Below are 20686 nucleotides of genomic sequence, written 5' to 3' on the forward strand. Positions count from 1 at the left end.
GCCAGTAAGCTTCAACTTACACCCTACACACACAAATCTTCATTCACCGCAGTAAGCAGACCAGTAGGAGACGCAATGGCCCCGCCTTCTGTCCATTCTCTGTTCAGCTTCTCACCCCGTCTCTTCCACTCCTTACCCTCTCTGCCTTCATTCACTTCTAGAGTGGACTTCAGCGTTTTCAACACCTTTTCTATTTCCAACGAGATTTTATGTACACTACAATACTGTCAACAACCTATGCCTTTACTCAAACCCAAGTGGTACCCTTTCCATACGGTTAAATCGGCCCCCAATTAGGTCTAAAGTAAGAACTCAATTATGCACTGTGGGTCCCCTGGGGTATTAAGTAGTCTAGTGTCCCCCGGATTATCACCTTTACTTCAATACCAAATGTACAAAATAAAAAATACAATCACTCCATATGACTAACGTGTCAACCGGATCACGTTTCTAGAACAACTTAATGTCTCACTCAAACTTGGTAGTCAGTGCGCCGACTTTACTACCCGATGTACTTCACACACACCTATGCTTTGTTAGGACCTTAGAGAGACCCTCTCCATAGGGCTAAATCGGTCTCAAGTCCATGTAATCAATTTAATTATCCGTCATTCACACTTGGTCCTGCCTAGTACATCACATTCACATCATATGGCTTTCCATTGGCACTTTGGTGGTCACTCGTTACCCACCACTCATACATGTAGTCCCAGACTATCCAGTCACACTTTGGTGGTCACTCGTTACCCACCACTCATACATGTAGTCCCAGACTATCCAGTCACACTTTGGTGGTCACTCGTTACCCACCACTCATACATGTAGTCCCAGACTATCCAGTCACACTTTTATAATCAACTAGAATGAATCATACATGTAGTCCCAGACTATCCATTCACACTTTGGTGGTCACCCGTTACCCACCACTCATACATGTAGTCCCAGACTATCCAGTCACACTTTTATAATCAACTAGAATGAATCATACATGTAGTCCCAGACTATCCATTCACACTTTGGTGGTCACTCGTTACCCACCACTCATACATGTAGTCCCAGAGTATCCATTCACACTTTGGTGGTCACTCGTTACCCAGAGTACAGTATCAACGTATGCATATGAGATGAACAATGTAGGGTAAGTAACATTATATAAGGTAGCATTGTTTAAAGTGGCTAGTGATATATTTACATCATTTCCCATCAATTCCCATGATTAAAGTGGCTGGAGTAGAGTCAGTGTCATTGACAGTGTGTTGGCAGTAGCCACTCAATGTTAGTGGTGGCTGTTTAACAGTCTGATGGCCTTGAGATAGAAGCTGTCACACTTAGATCCAGTCACACTTTTATAATCAACTAGAATGAATCATACATGTAGTCCCAGAGTATCCATTCACACTTTGGTGGTCACTCGTTACCCACCACTCATACATGTAGTCCCAGACTATCCATTCACACTTTGGTGGTCACTCGTTACCCACCACTCATACATGTAGTCCCAGACTATCCATTCACACTTTGGTGGTCACCCGTTACCCACCACTCATACATGTAGTCCCAGACTATCCATTCACACTTTGGTGGTCACCCGTTACCCACCACTCATACATGTAGTCCCAGACTATCCATTCACACTTTGGTGGTCACCCGTTACCCACCACTCATACATGTAGTCCCAGACTATCCATTCACACTTTGGTGGTCACCCGTTACCCACCACTCATACATGTAGTCCCAGACTATCCATTCACACTTTGGTGGTCACCCGTTACCCACCACTCATACATGTAGTCCCAGACTATCCAGTCACACTTTGGTGGTCACCCGTTACCCACCACTCATACATGTAGTCCCAGACTATCCATTCACACTTTGGTGGTCACTCGTTACCCACCACTCATACATGTAGTCCCAGACTATCCATTCACACTTTGGTGGTCACCCGTTACCCACCACTCATACATGTAGTCCCAGACTATCCATTCACACTTTGGTGGTCACCCGTTACCCACCACTCATACATGTAGTCCCAGACTATCCATTCACACTTTGGTGGTCACCCGTTACCCACCACTCATACATGTAGTCCCAGACTATCCATTCACACTTTGGTGGTCACCCGTTACCCACCACTCATACATGTAGTCCCAGACTATCCAGTCACACTTTGGTGGTCACCCGTTACCCACCACTCATACATGTAGTCCCAGACTATCCAGTCACACTTTTATAATCAACTAGAATGAATCATACATGTAGTCCCAGACTATCCATTCACACTTTGGTGGTCACCCGTTACCCACCACTCATACATGTAGTCCCAGACTATCCATTCACACTTTGGTGGTCACTCGTTACCCACCACTCATACATGTAGTCCCAGAGTATCCATTCACACTTTGGTGGTCACCCGTTACCCACCACTCATACATGTAGTCCCAGACTATCCAGTCACACTTTGGTGGTCACCCGTTACCCACCACTCATACATGTAGTCCCAGACTATCCATTCACACTTTGGTGGTCACCGTTACCCACCACTCATACATGTAGTCCCAGACTATCCATTCACACTTTGGTGGTCACCCGTTACCCACCACTCATACATGTAGTCCCAGACTATCCATTCACACTTTGGTGGTCACCCGTTACCCACCACTCATACATGTAGTCCCAGACTATCCATTCACACTTTGGTGGTCACCCGTTACCCACCACTCATACATGTAGTCCCAGACTATCCAGTCACACTTTGGTGGTCACCCGTTACCCACCACTCATACATGTAGTCCCAGACTATCCAGTCACACTTTTATAATCAACTAGAATGAATCATACATGTAGTCCCAGACTATCCAGTCACACTTTGGTGGTCACTCGTTACCCACCACTCATACATGTAGTCCCAGACTATCCAGTCACACTTTGGTGGTCACCCGTTACCCACCATTCATACATGTAGTCCCAGACTATCCATTCACACTTTGGTGGTCACCCGTTACCCACCACTCATACATGTAGTCCCAGACTATCCAGTCACACTTTGGTGGTCACCCGTTACCCACCACTCATACATGTAGTCCCAGACTATCCATTCACACTTTGGTGGTCACCCGTTACCCACCACTCATACATGTAGTCCCAGACTATCCAGTCACACTTTGGTGGTCACCCGTTACCCACCACTCATACATGTAGTCCCAGACTATCCAGTCACACTTTGGTGGTCACTGTTACCCACCACTCATACATGTAGTCCCAGACTATCCAGTCACACTTTGGTGGTCACCCGTTACCCACCATTCATACATGTAGTCCCAGACTATCCAGTCACACTTTGGTGGTCACTCGTTACCCACCACTCATACATGTAGTCCCAGACTATCCAGTCACACTTTGGTCACCCGTTACCCACCATTCATACATGTATTAAGTGTTCTCTGTTACCACCTACCAGCCAGGCATACTAGTACATCCCATACACAATGCATCATTAAGTATTGTTGATCAATAATAAAATTGCAGTTGCAAATGGAGATACTATTTTCCAATCTCACACATCATAATAGTTTAAATTTAGTAACTTACATCAAACAGGTGTCTCACAAAATGTGCAGAACTTTAGTTTTTCACAACAGGTGTTTGCTTACCTTTTTTAGTTGACCGGTCAGGATGTGTGAGACACACCATCCGACGACAGTACTGGCCAATCGGCTGGCACACCAATGTCCAGCAATGTCCTTTACCAGATCATGTTGGGGTCACCAAATTGTTAGGGTTGCGTAAATTCTAATCTGGTATCAGGATAAATATAACAATGAGTCACAGATTGTATACTATGTATTTTTTATTAGCTAACTAATAAATGGCAAATGCAAGTTTCGTATATACATACGGGTTCACTGTAATACCACGCAGGGCAGAACAGAGAACTGACAGGATGTATGTAAACAGTATTCTTTATACTGTGATAGGCCAACAGACAGGTTGGAACTATGTCTATCACAGTAGAGGCTGGGCATGGATTAAACTTGCCCAGCCTATCGCAGGCGCTCAGGCGGGTCCCCGCCTCTTGGTGCTTCTTGGAGTCCTCCCTCCGTCGATGTATAGATTCCTACTGTTCTGGTATCGCAGCCTAGTTATAACAGTTGCTCAGTTCCTGCTATTGTGTTCAGTATTTTTCCATCTCAGTTAAACCTCGTGATGACCACCCCTCCCTATCACAACTTTGTAAGATACAGCAAGTCACACCATGTGCTCAATATTGTTACATACAAACACAAGGACAAAGCATCTGCTGGGCTGTTATCTACAGTTTTGCAACATGCAGGTCACACCATGTTACTCAGTTCTTGTCACACACAAACAGGCAAGTAGCAAGCAGTTGTTTAATCTCATAATGATGCTCCAGTGCACAAATGCAGACACCTCACACAACCAACATCAGATCATATTTAATCATATATATGCTAATGGATATAATGTAAAATACAGAATCCAACACCAACAACACAGCTAACACAATCACTTCAAACTGAAGCTGGAAAGAATGCAATCTAGCGGCACTTCGTTTTGTTTTACCTGTTTTCTATTGATAGTTCTTTGTATATATCCATAAAAAATTATGCTGATTCATGATTTCGACTGGCTGAGAAAAGCTGCCTGCCTGCCTCATACTGACTCCCGACACGTTCACATTACTATGGAAACAGCTGGGGATTGAATTTGAATATTGAAACAATGTGGGTCTAATCCTGAATGCTGATGGGTTAAAAGCTCATTCCAGCCAGTGTCGATTCCACAAATTACCACCAGCTAAATCTATGACGTTAAAATGCCTATTTACTCTGTTCCATCTGACTGCCTCATCAGCCCAGTCAGGTAAATTATAAACTTGATCTCCACTATAAAAAGCATCTAGACATCTTTTAGACTAACATTTCGTTTTCAACTTTGCTGTTTGTCTCTCCGACATTTGCAACATGGTTTCAATTCTCAAATTCAATCTCCAGCTGTTTGGAGGATGGCACTGGTGTTGTTAGGCAAACCGTGCCAATATATCCTCCAAACACCTGCGTCGAGGGCATTATCACTTTTATACAATGGATTACTAACATGTTCAAATAATGATTGACAGATCTTCATTAACTTTATTTTTATTTATTTATTCATACTATTTCATCCTTCCACAAGATATAGTACCGAAACAAATCTAGGGTTGCAACGCAAGCCGGCTAGTCTTTCGTTCTATTGGTTCGGTTGCCAGAGACGTGACCCAGTCCTGTCTTTTTGTTCTGTATCTATGGACATAACAGTTCTAAATGTTTCATTGTCATGCTGGCTGGAAACGTTCTTATTGCTAGCTACAGTCGCGTCAAACAGTGCAGACAGTAGCTGCATTTGTTTAAGCTGTTTTATAGTGACGTTTATGGATACATCCATAACAATGAGCTAATGAGGCGCGATTTAGCCTGGCATAGTAAATGTGCTCTCTCCTCAGGTCACTGTTGTTCAGGGGAGCTAACCAAAAACACAGCTAACACAATAACTTCAAACTGAAGCTGGAAAGAATGCAAACTAGCTCCACTTCGTTTCGTTTGACCTTTTTCAATGTACATTTATTTGTATATATACATACAAATGATGCCAGCTGATTCATGATTTCAACTGGCTGAAAAATACTGCCTACCTGTCTGTCTCATCCCGACCCTACATATTCATTACTATGAGACAACTAAACACCGGCTTCGATGGCATTATCACTTAATTGGAACATGTTTTAAAACCCACATTTGATGCAAATGTCTCTTAAATATGAACATATGAATAATGGTTCATGGTTAGACAATTATTTTTCATTTTCCAATATATACAGGTTATTCACACTTTTCTACTATCACATGGGGGGCTTTTATTTTGAACAGTTCTGAAATTCTGTGACCCGGAAGTACCTTTTTAGTGTTGCTGACGAGACGCTGATGTATTTAACAGCAAGGCATAATTCCAACAAATGTGACTTTTCAGTTGCATGCAGAGCAGTGGAGGCTGCTGAGAATGGCTCATAATAATGGCAGGAACGGAGCAAATGGAATGGCAGTAAACACCTGGAAACCATGTGTTTGATACCATTCCAAAGACCCCGCTCCAGTCATTACCACAAGCCCGTTCTCCCCAGTTAAGGTGCCACCAACCTCCTGTGATGCAGACCAGACGTTAGGATTGTGTTCTTGTCAAGGTTTCTCATAATATGCAATTTGCCAATCAAATACATCCCATTATTCAGCTTGTTGGTGCTTGCTTCTGTGCGCAAATCATTTGATCGCTGCAGTTTGAGATTATGTAGCCCTATTCCCTTCACGAAAATAAGATGATAGGGCTAACTGGCATTTATTATTCACGATTTATTTTAACTGCATTACATGGATTGATCTGTGTTTCTATTCCAATAAAAGCACAAATGCATTTTACAGTGGCATATGTAAGCCTATAGCCTCTACCTAAAACATCCATTACATTTCAAGCCATACATTTCATAGAAATGTGTTCCGAATATTGTATGAAATATTCGGACGGTTAAAGGCCGACATTTGGTGGTTTCATTTTTTTTTAAATACCCTTTGTAACATGACTATAGGCCTATAAATGGTAAACATTGTGATGTTAGTGGAACGGCTGGCGTACTCGTTTAAACCCGCCTATAGTCCTTTTATTTCGTTTCTACAGGGTATTTTCGTTTTATATATATTTTTTAAAATCTTGTATCCTTGTTTTCTTTCTGAGTAACACCAACTTCTGCGATGTAATCGCTTGCATATACAAATTCAAATGGTTTTGTGTGTCTCAGTCAAAGCAGTTTCGATCACCAATTAGCTATTATGAGGGTTTCAGCTAGCCAATTTAATGGTTCGTCAAGGCATGAATTGATTGTGACCTATGTCCATCACTACTGTAAGCCCAGTACTGTATTCAAACTAATTTAAACACAGCATATTTTATTTGTATTATTTTTTTATTTAAACTTTATTTAACTAGACAAGTCAGTTAAAGAACAAATTCTTATTTACAATGACGGTCCCTATCTACAGTAGTAGAATGTATCTTATTGAGTTCGATACAAATAAAAATAAAAATATGGATGTTTATTAGGCCACTGTAAAGTGTGACAAAAACAAACAGGGCAACTATAATTTTACTAGCCTACGTACTGTAGACATATGCCTAATTCAAGGAAAACGGGCCATGCCATATCCAGACTTCCTCGGCTTCCTCAAATATTCATTTACTCTATCTTTTATGCTTTTTCGGGTTGCATCACTCAAGGAGAGAAACATCTGAGACACATTTTTCATGATGAACACTCGGAGATTCACTGGTAAGCCAAATTTGCCTCTGGATCCATCCCAATTGGTATTCTGTGCCCACTCGCGATATCTCTCTTTGGTTACGCATTCTTGGAATAGCACAACAGCATAACGGTCCGGGCGGCCCATGCTGTGCTCGGTGAGCAGTTCGTTACGTTCTGGTGTCAGTGGAGGAATGGAAATGTCAGGGTGAACTGACGAACTGCCTGTCGGAAGTGGAGTTCCGGAGCTCACATGGATTGGCATGAATTGTGACTCCATCATCTCTTCCTTCGCCCTCTTCAACGAGCCATTCTCTGTCTGACTCTCCACCAATGCGGCCTGGCACTCTGTCAATGCCACCTGGCTCTGGACCAATGCATCAGCCGTAGCCCGTATCTCTGCCCTCAGAGAATATGTCTCTTTCTGCTGGTCTACCTTCAATGACTCGATGTCAGTTTTCAAAGTTTGAATCTGCTCCATGTGCAACTTCATCAGCTGAGCGGAATGGTACTGCGCTGGGCCCCCATCTATCATGGCCTATGATAGAAACAGTAGATGCATTAGCTCACTCAATCTTAACAATCTTAAGTGCCTGTTCTACACAAACGCTGCATACAAACACGTTTTAGGAATCTAGCAAAACTCACCGCTTTCTTTGGAGCCATGCGTTTTTTCATTGGGTCGAAACTACAGAACAAGAACACACATGGTTAATGTTCTGTAAAACAGAAAGCCTACAATACCTTCAAAAACATATGTTTCATACCGAGCCTTATTCTTATAAATCCACCCAAGTTTCTTCAACTGCCTTCTGACTGTGATTAGAGCAATGTTGATGTTGTGCTGTGATGCCAACAGCTTCCTGATCTCCTTCGCCGATCGCTCATCATCTTCATCAATCAGTGAGTAGATGGCTTGAATAGTCTTGCTGGAAATGGTATACCATCTAAAAATGTGCAGCGTACAGTAAAGGCTAACAGTATATGTATTTAAACATTATGTTTAGCATTATTAGGCGTACTGCAGCCATACTCTACCTGTTCATTTTCCTGGGCTTTCGCGTTCGGCGTAAAACAGGCATCTGACGATAGTGTTTTCGAATAGCACTGTCCGTGACTGTAATCCCCAAATCTAACAGTATTTTTGAAATGTCCTCAGTAGATTTTCCCTTCCTCCTGAAAGCCCTAATCTGATCACTTAAATGAATAGAGATCTTGGTCATGGTGCTAAGTGCTACAGTATAATCAAAGTGCATGAGGACAGCAGGTAGATTGGTACGTAGGACTGGATCCTGAAAGTGAGGACCGTGGGATGTCTGTCGTATACTTATGTCCTATTATACAACTGGTGGGTCTAATGCTGATTGGTTAAAAGCGCATTCCAGGCAGTGTCTATTCCACAAGTTACCACCAGCTAAATCTATGACGTTAAAATGCCTATTTACTCTGTTCCATCTGACTGCGCAATCCACTGTCTCATCAGCCCAGACAGGCAAGTTATACAATTGATCTCCATTATAAAAAGCATTAAGACATTATCTCACTTTTCTTTTAGACCAACATGTAGTTTAACAGCAGATATTTGTTTAAACATCGGCTCCTGTCTCTCTGACATTTGCAACATTGTTTCAATATTCAGGAGAAGACAGGCAGGCAGGCAGCGTTTCTCAGCCTGTCGAAATCATGAATCAGCGGGCATAATTTTTATGGAAATATACAAAGAAATGTAAATTGGAAAAAAAGTAAAACGGAATGAAGTGCATCTAGTTTGTAGTCTTTCCAGATTCAGTTGGCTGTGTTGTTGGCTAGCTCCTCTGAACAGTGTCCTGAGGAGAGAGCACATGTTCTATGCCAGGTGAAATCGCGCCTCATTAGATCATTGTTATGGATGTATCCAAATAAATGCCACTAGAAAACAGCTTAAACAAATGCAAATGCAGCTACTGTCTGCACTGTTTTACGTGACTGTAATTTAGCCGTAGTTGGCTAGCTAGCAAGCAAGGGATAAGAACATTGCCAGCCAGTATGACAATGGAATCCATAGATACAGAACAAAAAGTCTGAACAACTGGGTCGTGTCTCTGATAACCGAACAAATAGAATGAACGACCAGCCGGTTTGGGTAGCAACCTTCGATTTGTGTCAGGACTATATCTTGTGGAAGGATGAAATAGCGTGAATAAATTCATAAAAATAACGTTTTTAACGAAATATTATTTGACTATGTTGGTAACCTGTTGTATAAAAGTGATAATGCCCTCGAAGCTGGTGTTTGGAGGATATATTGGCACGGTTTGCCGGCCCTCGATATATCCTCCAAACACCAGCTTCTTAGGTATTATCACTAAATTGTTAGCTGAAGTAACACCATTCCAGTTCTTCTCACCCCAAACTCCGCCACTAACACAATTATTCGTTTAATTTGGATGATTACAACTTTCAACGAGACCTGGGCTGGGTTTCCCAAAAGCATTGTAGCACTAAGATCATCTTAATTCCTTTTAAACTAAATGGAAACCCAGCCCATAGAGAACAGACAGAATGGACACAGTTTTCAGAAAGCCAGCTCCTTTTTACGGTGCTACCCGTTCCAGGGTTAGGACAGTAACCAGCAGATGACTTGAAAATGATCCCGAACCTGACCTATCACATATTTAAGTGATAATACAGGTGTTCAGAGGATATATTGGCACGGGTGTTGTTACGGTGCCAATATATCCGCCAAGCACACGCTTCGAGGGCGTTATGCAATGGGTTACCAACATATTAAAATAATGATTGAGATATTTTAATTAAACTTTATTTTTGTTTATTCATCCTTCCACAAGATACAGTCCCGATACAAATCGTTTGTCGTTCGTTCTATTAATTCTGTTGCCAAAAACGTGACACAGTCATTAAGTATTTTGTTCTGTATCTATGGGCGCGACCCAGTCATTCCTTCTATTTATCATACTGGCAGGCAACGTTCTTATCCCTTGCTTGCTAGCTTGCCAACTACGGCTAACTTACAGTCACGTCAAACACTGCAGCCAGAATAACAGCAAAGTAGCTGCATTTGCGTTTGTTTAACCATATAACGTTAACTAGCTCTAGTCAGGAAACAACTTTAAGTACAGAGATCTCATAAAGTCTGCTTGATTAACAAAGCATCACAGATATTTCAAGGGAAATCTGGTGACAAAACAGTTTTTGAAATGGTGAGTGATGGAACAATATTAGTTGTATATTTATTACATTTGACTAATTTAGCAGACACTCTTATCCAGAGCAACTGAGCAATTATGGGTAACGCACTGGCCTGACTGTCTTAACAACTAGGCTACCTTCCGCACTCATTTATACATTTGTTCCATATATAGGCAAGTCATTTAGCCGTTTTAATAAGCTATAAGGTCTCACTTCTACCATATAAGAGAGTTTTGGTAATGCTGTGCCATCAATTTGTTTGAATGTATTTTCTCTCGTCAACTTTGTAGGACAGTGAGGACAGACGCAGCCTGCCACTCTCCTTCCACACTGAGCCCAAACCAGAGTCACTGGTTCCTGATTGTGACAGTGGAGTCCAGTGTGCAGCGCAGGATCCAGAGATGACATCAGTAAAGCTGGAAGACTGCAGTCAAACACTGGGGCTGATTAAAGATGAAGATGAGGAAGAGATTGTGAAATATATTCCTCATGGTGAGAGAAGCCTCACTCCTGCTCTGACTGTGAAAGTGCTTTATTACAAACCCTAAACTAACCATTATCAGAGAGTTCACACAAGAGAGAAACCATACCATTGGTCTGACGGTGGGGAGGGTTTCTCTCAAATGGATACCTTAAAACAGGTACATTTGACACATTTGCCAGAAAATACACACAGGATATACAGTTGAAGTTTACTGTAGAAAAGGCCCATGGAGTTGGTGGAATAATCCTTTAATTCATTGCCACTTACTCAGCTGGGCCAGGGGCGCTTTAATTAGGTCAGGTGGAAATGTCAGACAGAGCTCAACTCCATAAAAGGAGGAAATTGCCATCGCCCGAGCTCACTGCTTTCTCTTCCTTAACTCCATCTGATCCAGAAGTTCTGTGCGTCCATGAATCCACTTAAGTCCACCGACTCTGTTGTCTTTCATCTGAACTATCTGTTGCGATCCGGAGAGTGGGCCATCAGTTATTGTTTATAGTTATTTCCGCAGAGCGCGGCTTGGAGCGCACGCTTCAAACATATTGTGTAATGGGAATTCTCAATGATCACGGATCCTCATAGGCCAATTATGCAATCGATATGGTTAATATGTAATGAAATTGATTACATGTACACATGAAGACAATTGAAAGGGTGAAATGAGAAATGTCATTGTTTGCTTACTGATGGACTTTGATATCAAACTAATGGGGATTATAGATTGAATAACTACTGTTTGTATTCTTTCATGATTTATGATAAATAGTTACGAGCCTAAATGACTCACGGATGATTACTATAGGACTTCTTAATGAACTGGATTGTTGACTTCCCTAATTATGTTAATCATGAATGCTTGGTATGATATGATCTTTGGGATGATGAATTTGATTGGATACATGTTATTTGTTTCCTTTGTTATGCAGCACAGACTACTCAGTAAATATACCACTTTATGGTTAAAGGAATTCCTGCCTCAGTCTCATCCATTCCTCTGTCACCTGGCACGTGACCACCTGTTCACCTTCACTGTCAGTCATCCTACCTGTCCAGCTACCCACACAGATTCCACTAATCTTTCATTTACATACACTTAGGTTGGATCCCTTAACTTGTTTTTCAACCACTCCACAAATTACTTGTTAACAAACTATAGTTTTGGCAAGTCGGTTAGGACATCTACTTTGTGCATGACACAAGTAATTTTTCCAACAATTGTTTACAGACAAATTATTTCACTTATAATTCACTGTATCACAATTCCAGTGGGTCAGAAGTTTACATACACTATGTTGACTGTGCCTTTAAACAGCTTGGAAAATTCCAGAAAATGATGCCATGGCTTTAGAAGCTTCTGATAGGCTAATTGACATCATTTGAGTCAATTGGAGGTGTACCTGTGGATGTATTTCAAGGTCACCCTTCAAACTCAATGCCTCTTTGCTTGACATCATGGGAAAATCAAAATAAATCAGCCAGGACCTCAGAACGAAAATTGTAGACCTCCACAAGTCTGGTTCATCCTTGGGAGCAATTTACAAACGCCTGAAGTTACCACGTTCATCTGTACAAACAATTGTACGCAAGTATAAACACCGTGGTACCACTCAGCCGTCATACCTCTCAGGAAGGAGATGCGTTCTGTCTGCTAGAGATGTACGTACTTTGGTGTGAAAAGTGCAAATCAATCCCAGAACAACAGCAAAGGACCTTCTGAAGATGCTGGAGGGAACAGGTACAAAAGTATCTATATCCACGGTAAAAATAGTCCTATATCGACATAACCTGAAAGGCCGCTCAGCAAGGAAGAAGCCACTGCGCCAAACCCGTCATAAAAAAAACCAGACTACGGTTTGCAACTGCACATGGAGAAATGTCCTCTGGTCTGATGAAACAAAAATAGAACTGTTTGGCCATAATCACCATTGTTATGTTTGGAGGAAAAAAGGGGAGGCTTGCAAGCTGAAGAACACCATCCCAACCGTGAATCACGGGGGTGTCAGCATCATGTTGTGGGGGTGTCAGCATCATGTTGTGGGGGTGCTTTGCTGCGGGAGGGACTGGTGCACTTCACATAACAGATGGCATCATGGGGTAGGAAGATTTTATGTGGATATATTGAAGCAACATCTCAAGACATGAGTCAGGAAGTTAATGCTTGGTTTCAAATGGGTCTTCCAGATGGACAATGACCCCAAGCATACTTCCAAAGTTGTGGCAAAATGGCTTAAGGACAACAAAGTCAAGGTAATGGAGTGGCCATCACAAAGCCCCAACCTCAATCCTATAGAAAAGTTGTGGGCAGAACTGAAAAAGCATGTGCAAGCACGGAGGCCTACAAACCTGACTCAGTTACACCAGCTCTGTCAGGGGGAATGGGCCAAAATTCACCCAACTTATTGTGGGAAGTTTGTGGAAAGCTACCCAAAACGTTTGACCCAAGTTAAACCATTTAAAGGCAATGCTACCAAATACTAATTGAGTGTATGCCAACTTCTGACCCACTGGGAATGTGATGAAATAAATAAGAGCTGAAATAAATGACTCTACTATTATTCTGACATTTCACATTCTTAAAATAAAGTGGTGATCCTAACTGACCTAAGACAGGGACTTTTTATTAGGATTAAATGTCAGGAATTGTGAAAAACGGGGTTTAAATGTATTTGGCTAAGGTGTATGTAAACCTGAGCTGCAAAGATTAGACTCTAACAAACACTTAATTCTCACCTTATAGGTGAAGTTGAGGGAGTAAAAATGATTAAATAAAGAAACTGTTCCACACTTGTAATCTCATTGTTCTTCATTAAGAATGATAGACTACTACTAGAGTACCCAACTGGTTGTCACGCCTGCTTACTCCCTCCCTCCCTCCCTCCTCCAGCGCTCGCCGTCGCCGGTCTACAAACCACCGGTCCTGGGAACCATCATTGCGCACACATGCTCCCCATCGATAAGCACACCTGGACTCCATCACCATCCTGATTACTCTCCCTTCATATAGCCCTCAGTAGCCTCTGTCATCAGGCAGTATTGGTTCTGTTTTCATGTGCAGATGCTGCGCTTGTTATGTAATGCGCCATGTTCGTTATTATTAAACTCACCATCTGCACCTGCTTCCTGGCTCCATGTGTTTTTGTTACAGTTATTAATGATGTCAAGCTGATTTATTTTCTGAGGTCATGGTCAGGTTGTATACAAATTGTTAAAGGTTGTTTTTGTCTTTTTTGGTGATGAGAAAAATATCCACCTACCAGGTTGTAATGGTTGTCAAAGCTTCCACCAAATAACAACCAAAATATGATGCCTTTCACTGGTAGTTACCAGATATATCATGCCGAAAAGCCTATAGGATGAAGACAGCTATATCACAAGAAAAACTATAGTTTTATTTCATTAATGCATCTTTATGTTGACTGGATCACATTTGTCTCCAGTGAAACATGTTTCTCATGAATGCCCACTTGATTTAGATAAACGTTCTCAGGTAAAATAAACCCATTAATTCTAGGAATCATAAAACTTCTGTTAAGATGTTTTGTTGAACAATCTCACAAAGCTATATTGTATTTTTTTCTTTTGCAACTGAGGGAATTTAATAGGCCATGATAATAAATTCCTTAGCCTTGATTGATTTTATTTTATTCCCCATCTGATCTAAGAGAGAACTCTCAACAAATTGGCCTAAGGCCACTAGCAAATCAATTTGATTTTGTTTCAGGTGTGAATGGATCTTTTTAGGGCGAATCATTGGTGTCGATGCTCAGAGTGAAAGAGGTATGAACACACCTGTAATGGCTCATGTCTACATTTTAACCAGCCATTGGTTAAATTAAATTCAATACAATGGGAGGGGTGTGGCATGCACATGAGGACCAGGAGAGTGTGTGGTGAAAGTATTCACCCCCCTTGGCATTTCTTATTTTGTTTCCTTACAACCTGGAATTAAAATAGATTTTTGGGGGGGTTGTATCATTTCATTTACACAACATGCCTACCACTTTGAAGATCCAAATATCTTTATTGTGAAACAAACAAGAAATTAGACAAAACAAACTAAACTTGAGCATGCATAACCATTCACCTCCCCCAAAGTCAATACTTTGTAGAGCCACCTTTTGCAGCAATTACATCTGCATGTCTCTTGGGGTATATTTCCATAAGCTTGGCACATCTACCCACTGGGATTTTTGCCCATTCATCAGGGCAAAACTGCTCCAGCTCCTTCAAGTTGGAAGGAGTGTTCAGAAATCTAGGAGTGTTCAGAACTCTTTAAGTCATACCACAGATTCTCAATTGGATTGAGGTCTGGGCTTTGACTAGACCATTCCAAGACATTTAAATGTTTCCCCTTAAACCTCGAGTGTTGCTTTAGCAGTGTGCTTAGAGTCATTGTCCTGTTGGAAGGTGAACCTCCGTCCCAGTCTCAAATCTCTTGAAGACTGAAACAGGTTTCCCTCACACATTTCCCCGTATTTAGCGCTATCTATCATTCTTTAAAATCTGACCAGTTTCCCAGTCACTACCGATGAAAAAGATACCCATAGCATGATCCTGCCACCACCATGTTTCACTGTGGGGATGTTCTCAGGGTGAGGTTTTGGGTTTGCTCCAGACATAGCGTTTTCCTTGATGGCCAAAAAGCTACATTTTAGTCTGATCTAACGAGAGTACTTTCTTCCATATGCTTGGGGAGTCTCCTACATGCCTTTTGGCTAACACCAAACATGTTTGCTTATTTCTTTAAGTAATGGCTTTTTTCTTGCCACTCTTCCGTGAAGCTCTGTGGAGTGTACGGCTTAAAGTGATCCTATGGACTATCTGTCCATAGGACCACTTTAAGCCGTACACTCCAATCTCCGCTGTGGAGCTTTGCAACTCCTTCAGGGTTATCTTTGGTCTCTTTGTTGCCTCTCTGATTAATGCCCTCCTTGCCTGGTCCATGAGTTTTGGTGGGTGGCCCTCTCTTGGCAGGTTTGTTGTGGTGCCATGTTCTTTCCCTTTTTTAATAATGGATTTAATGGTGTTCCGTGGGATGTTCAAAGTTTCCGATATTTTTTATAACCCAAACCTGAACTGTACTTCACATATTTGTTCCTGACCTGTTTGGAGAGTGCCTTGATCCTCATGGTGCCGCTTGCTTGGTGGTGCCGCTTGCTTGGTGGTGCCGCTTGCTTAGTGGTGTTACAGACTCTTGCGCCTTTCAGAATAGGTGTGTATATATACTGAGATCATGTGACAGATCATGTGACACTTAGATTGCACACAGGTGGACTTTATTTAACTAATGATGTGACTTCCGAAGGTAATTGGTTGCACCAGATCTTATTTAGGGGCTTCATAGCAAAAGGGGTGAATGCATTGCACGCACCACTTTTCCATTTAATTTTTCCATTTATTTTTTAAACAAGTAATTCTTTTCATTTCACATCAACAATTTGGACTATTTTGTGTATGTCCATTACATGAAATCCAAATAAAAATCCATTTAAATTACAGGTTGTAATGACACAAAATAGGAAGAATGCCAAGGAGGTGAATGCTTTTGCAAGGCACTGTATGCCCAATATACCACAGCTAAGGGTTTACTACAACTCCATTGTAGATTTGGCCTTGTGTTTTAGGTTACTGTCCTACTGAAAATACAATTAATCTCACAGTGTCTGGTGGAAAGCAGACTAAACCAGGTTTTCCTGTGCTCATCCCCAGAATCCTTTCACATGTCTATTTTCAAAGGATAATGCAGACAGACAGACACACAGACACAGAGAGAGAAAGAGATTTTATTTGATTTGAACAACTTTTCAGTTGGGTGGACTGCAACTATGAAAAACTCTGCCATAGCCTGTAATAAAAGCAAAAGCATTTATAGCATCAGAGATTCTCTAAAGTAGGGGCCATCTCTGATAGCTATAGAACCGCAGAGACTGTCACAAATTGTAGCTTTTAATGACCTATCAAACTCAATGACTTGGAGGTGAAATATATCAAATGTCTCGGTTTAAAAAAAATTGTATTTCATCACCTGCCGAATTAAAACCTCAAATAGCTCTGAAGCTCAATTGGACTCGGCCCCAAGTACCGTTAGCCGGAGCCCAGTGTAATATGATTTTGCCGGACTCGGGAAGAGCTCGGCCCGCATGAAGCTCCAAGTCCATGCCGAGTCCTCTGAGTTAAAGTGACTGTGCATAGATAATAAACAGAGAGTAGCATCAGCGTAAAAGAGAGGGTGGGGGGGACAATGCAAATAATCGGGTAGCCATTTGATTAGCTGTTCAGGAGTTTTATGGCTTGGGGGTAGAAGCTGTTAAGAAGCCTTTTGGACCTAGACTTGGAGCTCCGGTACTGCTTGCCATGCAGTAGCAGAGATAACAGTCTATGACTAGGGTGCCTGGTGTCTTTGACAATTTTTGTGCCTTCCTCTGACACCGCCTGGTATAGAGGTCCTGGATGGCAGGAGGCTTGGCCCCAGTGAGGTACTGGGCCGTACGCACTACCCTCTATAGTGCCTTGCGGTCGGAGGCCAATCAGTTGCCATACCAGGCATTGATGCAACCAGTCAGGGTGCTCTCGATGGTGTAGCTGTAAAACTTTTTGAGGATCTGAGGACCCCAAATCTTTTCAGTTTCCTGAGGGGGAAAAGGCTTTGTTGTTCCCTATTTATGACTAACTTGGTGTGTAATAGTGTAGTGCGGACAACATTTTTAAAAAGTTGGTGAAGCAACAGCTGTGCTGGAATGCGAACAATATTGGTGTCAGTTCTGATGGTATGGAGCGGGAAGATGAGGGTGGAAAGACATAGGAAGAAGAGAGATCATGATACAGAAAGCAGTGGAGAGTTTAGTAAAGAAAGTATAACGAGGGCCAAGGTAGGAAGCAAGAGTTGGAAAGTGGTGATAGTGTTTGATGAGACCACAGGGCCACATTTACACCCTATCTGACTAACTAATGCAGTAGAGAAAGAGATAGGTGAAGTCAAACTAGCTCGGTTTATTGGAAATGGTAGATTGCTCATATTTTGTGTACGCCAGGCTCAGCAAGAAAAGATTCTGAAAATGGAAAAGCTTAATGGGAAGAAAATTAAAACGCCATGTCCCTGGTGCTTATGCTAGATTGGGGGGAGTCATCATCGGGGTCCCAATATCTATGTCTATAGATGATATCAATTAAAATGTGAATGGAGGAAGAGTGATTGAGGCCAAAAGATTGATCAGTAGGAAAGAAGGTCAAAGAAGTGAAAGTCTATCAGTGCTGCTGAGGTTTGAGAAGGTTAGGGCTGGGAAAGTACAGATAGGATTCCTTAGTTTCAATGTCAGAGAATTTGTCCCGTCCCCATTGCAGTGTTTTACATGCCAAAGAATGGGACACGTAGCTGCTCAATGTAAAGGAAAGAAAAGATATGCCAAGTGTGGAGGGGAACATGATTACGGTGAATGTGGGAGCAATGAGAAAGTTATGTGTTGACATAGTGCAGCATTTGGTGGATGTCAAGTGCATAGAGAGGCTCAGTGATATAGAATGAGCCATGATGTATCGTATGCAGAGGCTGTAAGACAGATTGGTTACAGTGTGGCATGATGGCACTTCCATCGCTGCTCCTGTATTAAGTGGACCTAATGTCGGGGCTGGTGTTTCTGATGGTCCTGGCATGTTTTGGAGGCCCGCTCAGAAATCTTGTGCTCATGGATGTGCGGTATCAAAGACACTTTGATAATGAATAAGGTTGACTTCATAGCTTTTATTGGTAAGGTTATCAATACGACTCGTGTTGTGGAAAGCAGTAATTGCAGGTTGAAGGTGTTTGTGGAGACGGCTATAAAAAATAAAGAATCTCTATCGCAGTAATATATTGGATAAAACACTGTTTCGGCATCACTGTGCCTTCTTCAGGGTAATGTAATGAACGCTTGATCCAGGTTATGTAAACAAACAGTGCAATTAATGCAACCAATGACAATAATGAGGGTGTGTGATAATTCTTAAATTGATTAGAATTGAGTGAAACTGTTAAGACAATAGTTTACAGCATATTGAATATATTGTTATATATATATGATATATTGTTAACATATGGAAACATAATTAGATATTGTACATAATATTAGCATCGACATACATTGATTACTTTAATTTCACATATATTTCATTGTTTCCAATTTCATTATGCATAATAAGCCTCATCAACAGGGGGAACATATTGGGTGTATAAGCTGTAGAAAGAATATATTCATTTGTAAGATTTATGAACAAAATAATTGTTCATAAGAAGGGCCTGAGCTCAAAGTCAATATTCAGACCACTAGGGGTCAATGTTTTTAGACAGGATATCCAGTAGGCCTCCCTCTGTAGTAGTAAGATCTCAATGTTACCTCCTTTCCTTGGTAGAGCAACATGCTCTATGCCTGTGTATTTGAGGGAGGAGAGAGGACGGTTCGCTTCAACAAAGTGAGCTACTACTGGATAGTCAGCGTTCTTACACCAGATTGAGCTGCAGTGTTCAGCAATGCGTTGATTTAATTGTCTTTTCGTTTGTCCTATGTGTAGGGTTTCCCGCATGAACAGGTGATGAGATAGATTACTCCCCTTTGTCTTGCATGAGATGATAACCCTAACAGGGATTTTTCAACCTCTATGTGGGTGTCTGAAGAAGGATGTTTTTGTAGTGCTATTGGACTGTGCACATGGAATGAGTGTCTGAGTGGGCTCATGTGGAGATGGCAAAAGAGATATTGGGGGTAACAGATGTTACTGTTGAAATGGTTGTTGACATCCTGAACAATCCTAAGGCTGGAGTGTTTCAGCATGATATAGATATAGTTTAATAGGGTTGGGGAGGGGTTTTGGGGGAGGGTGTGGTAGAAGTTAGTAGGGATTTATTTTGTTTTAGTTAATTTTTTCATGGTAGTACAGAATTGGGAAGATCATGATTGATCGTACATTCCAGCACAGTAGGTGGCGGCATGCACTTAAACGATTGTTTGAGGACCCCATTATATCATAGAAGAAGAGCTTCTATTATATCATAGAAAGTGGACCACCATTATATCATAGAAGCAGGGCTTTCTCCAATAGAGCTCCTTTTTTATGGAATGGTCTGCCTACCCATGTGAGAGACGCAGACTCGGTCTCAACCTTTAAGTCTTTATTGAAGACTCATCTCTTCAGTTGGTCCTATGATTGAGTGTAGTCTGGCCCAGGAGTGTGAAGGTGAATGGAAAGGCACTGGAGAAACGAACCACCCTTGCTGTCTCTGCTTGGCCGGTTCCCCTCTCTCCACTGGGATTCTCTGTCTCTAACCCTATTACAGGGCTGAGTCACTGGCTTACTGTTGCTCTTCCATGCCGTCCCTAGGAGAGGTGCGTCACTTGAGTGGGTTGAGTCACTGACATGATCTCCCTGTCTGGGTCGGCGCCCCCCTTGGGTTGTGCCGTGGCGGTGACCTTTGTGGGCTATACTCGGCCTCTCAGGATGGTAAGTTGGTGGTTGAAGATATCCCTCTAGTGGTGTGGGGGCTGTGCTTTGGCAAAGTGGGTGGGGTTATATCCTGCCTGGTTGGCCCTGTCCAGGGGTATCGTCGGATGGGGCCACAGTGTCTCCCGATCCCTCCTGTCTCAGTCTCCAGTATTTATGCTGCAGTAGTTTATGTGTCGGGGGGCTAGGGTCAGTCTGTT

The 20686-nt window shown here is 42.0% G+C and overlaps 1 protein-coding gene across 3 annotated transcripts; it reads right to left on the reverse strand.

The window, feature by feature from the left end:
* Positions 1 to 6878: 6878 nt before the first annotated feature.
* On the reverse strand, positions 6879 to 8654 carry LOC112228217. Of its 3 annotated transcripts, none has more exons than XM_024393369.2 (4): positions 8381 to 8654; positions 8110 to 8271; positions 7991 to 8030; positions 6879 to 7880 (listed from the first exon to the last, which is right to left on the reverse strand). In XM_024393369.2, exons 1-4 carry the CDS (start codon positions 8596 to 8598, stop codon positions 7224 to 7226), a joined length of 1077 nt encoding a protein of 358 aa, XP_024249137.1. In that variant the 5' UTR covers positions 8599 to 8654; the 3' UTR covers positions 6879 to 7223. The 3 variants fall into 3 exon arrangements, with proteins under 3 accessions (XP_024249137.1, XP_024249136.1, XP_042165594.1); XM_024393368.2 differs by having other exon boundaries at positions 8110 to 8289; XM_042309660.1 differs by lacking the exon at positions 8110 to 8271.
* Positions 8655 to 20686: the final 12032 nt, after the last annotated feature.

This window comes from Oncorhynchus tshawytscha, linkage group LG30 (assembly GCF_018296145.1).
Source record: "Oncorhynchus tshawytscha isolate Ot180627B linkage group LG30, Otsh_v2.0, whole genome shotgun sequence".
NCBI classification, from domain to species: domain Eukaryota; kingdom Metazoa; phylum Chordata; class Actinopteri; order Salmoniformes; family Salmonidae; genus Oncorhynchus; species Oncorhynchus tshawytscha.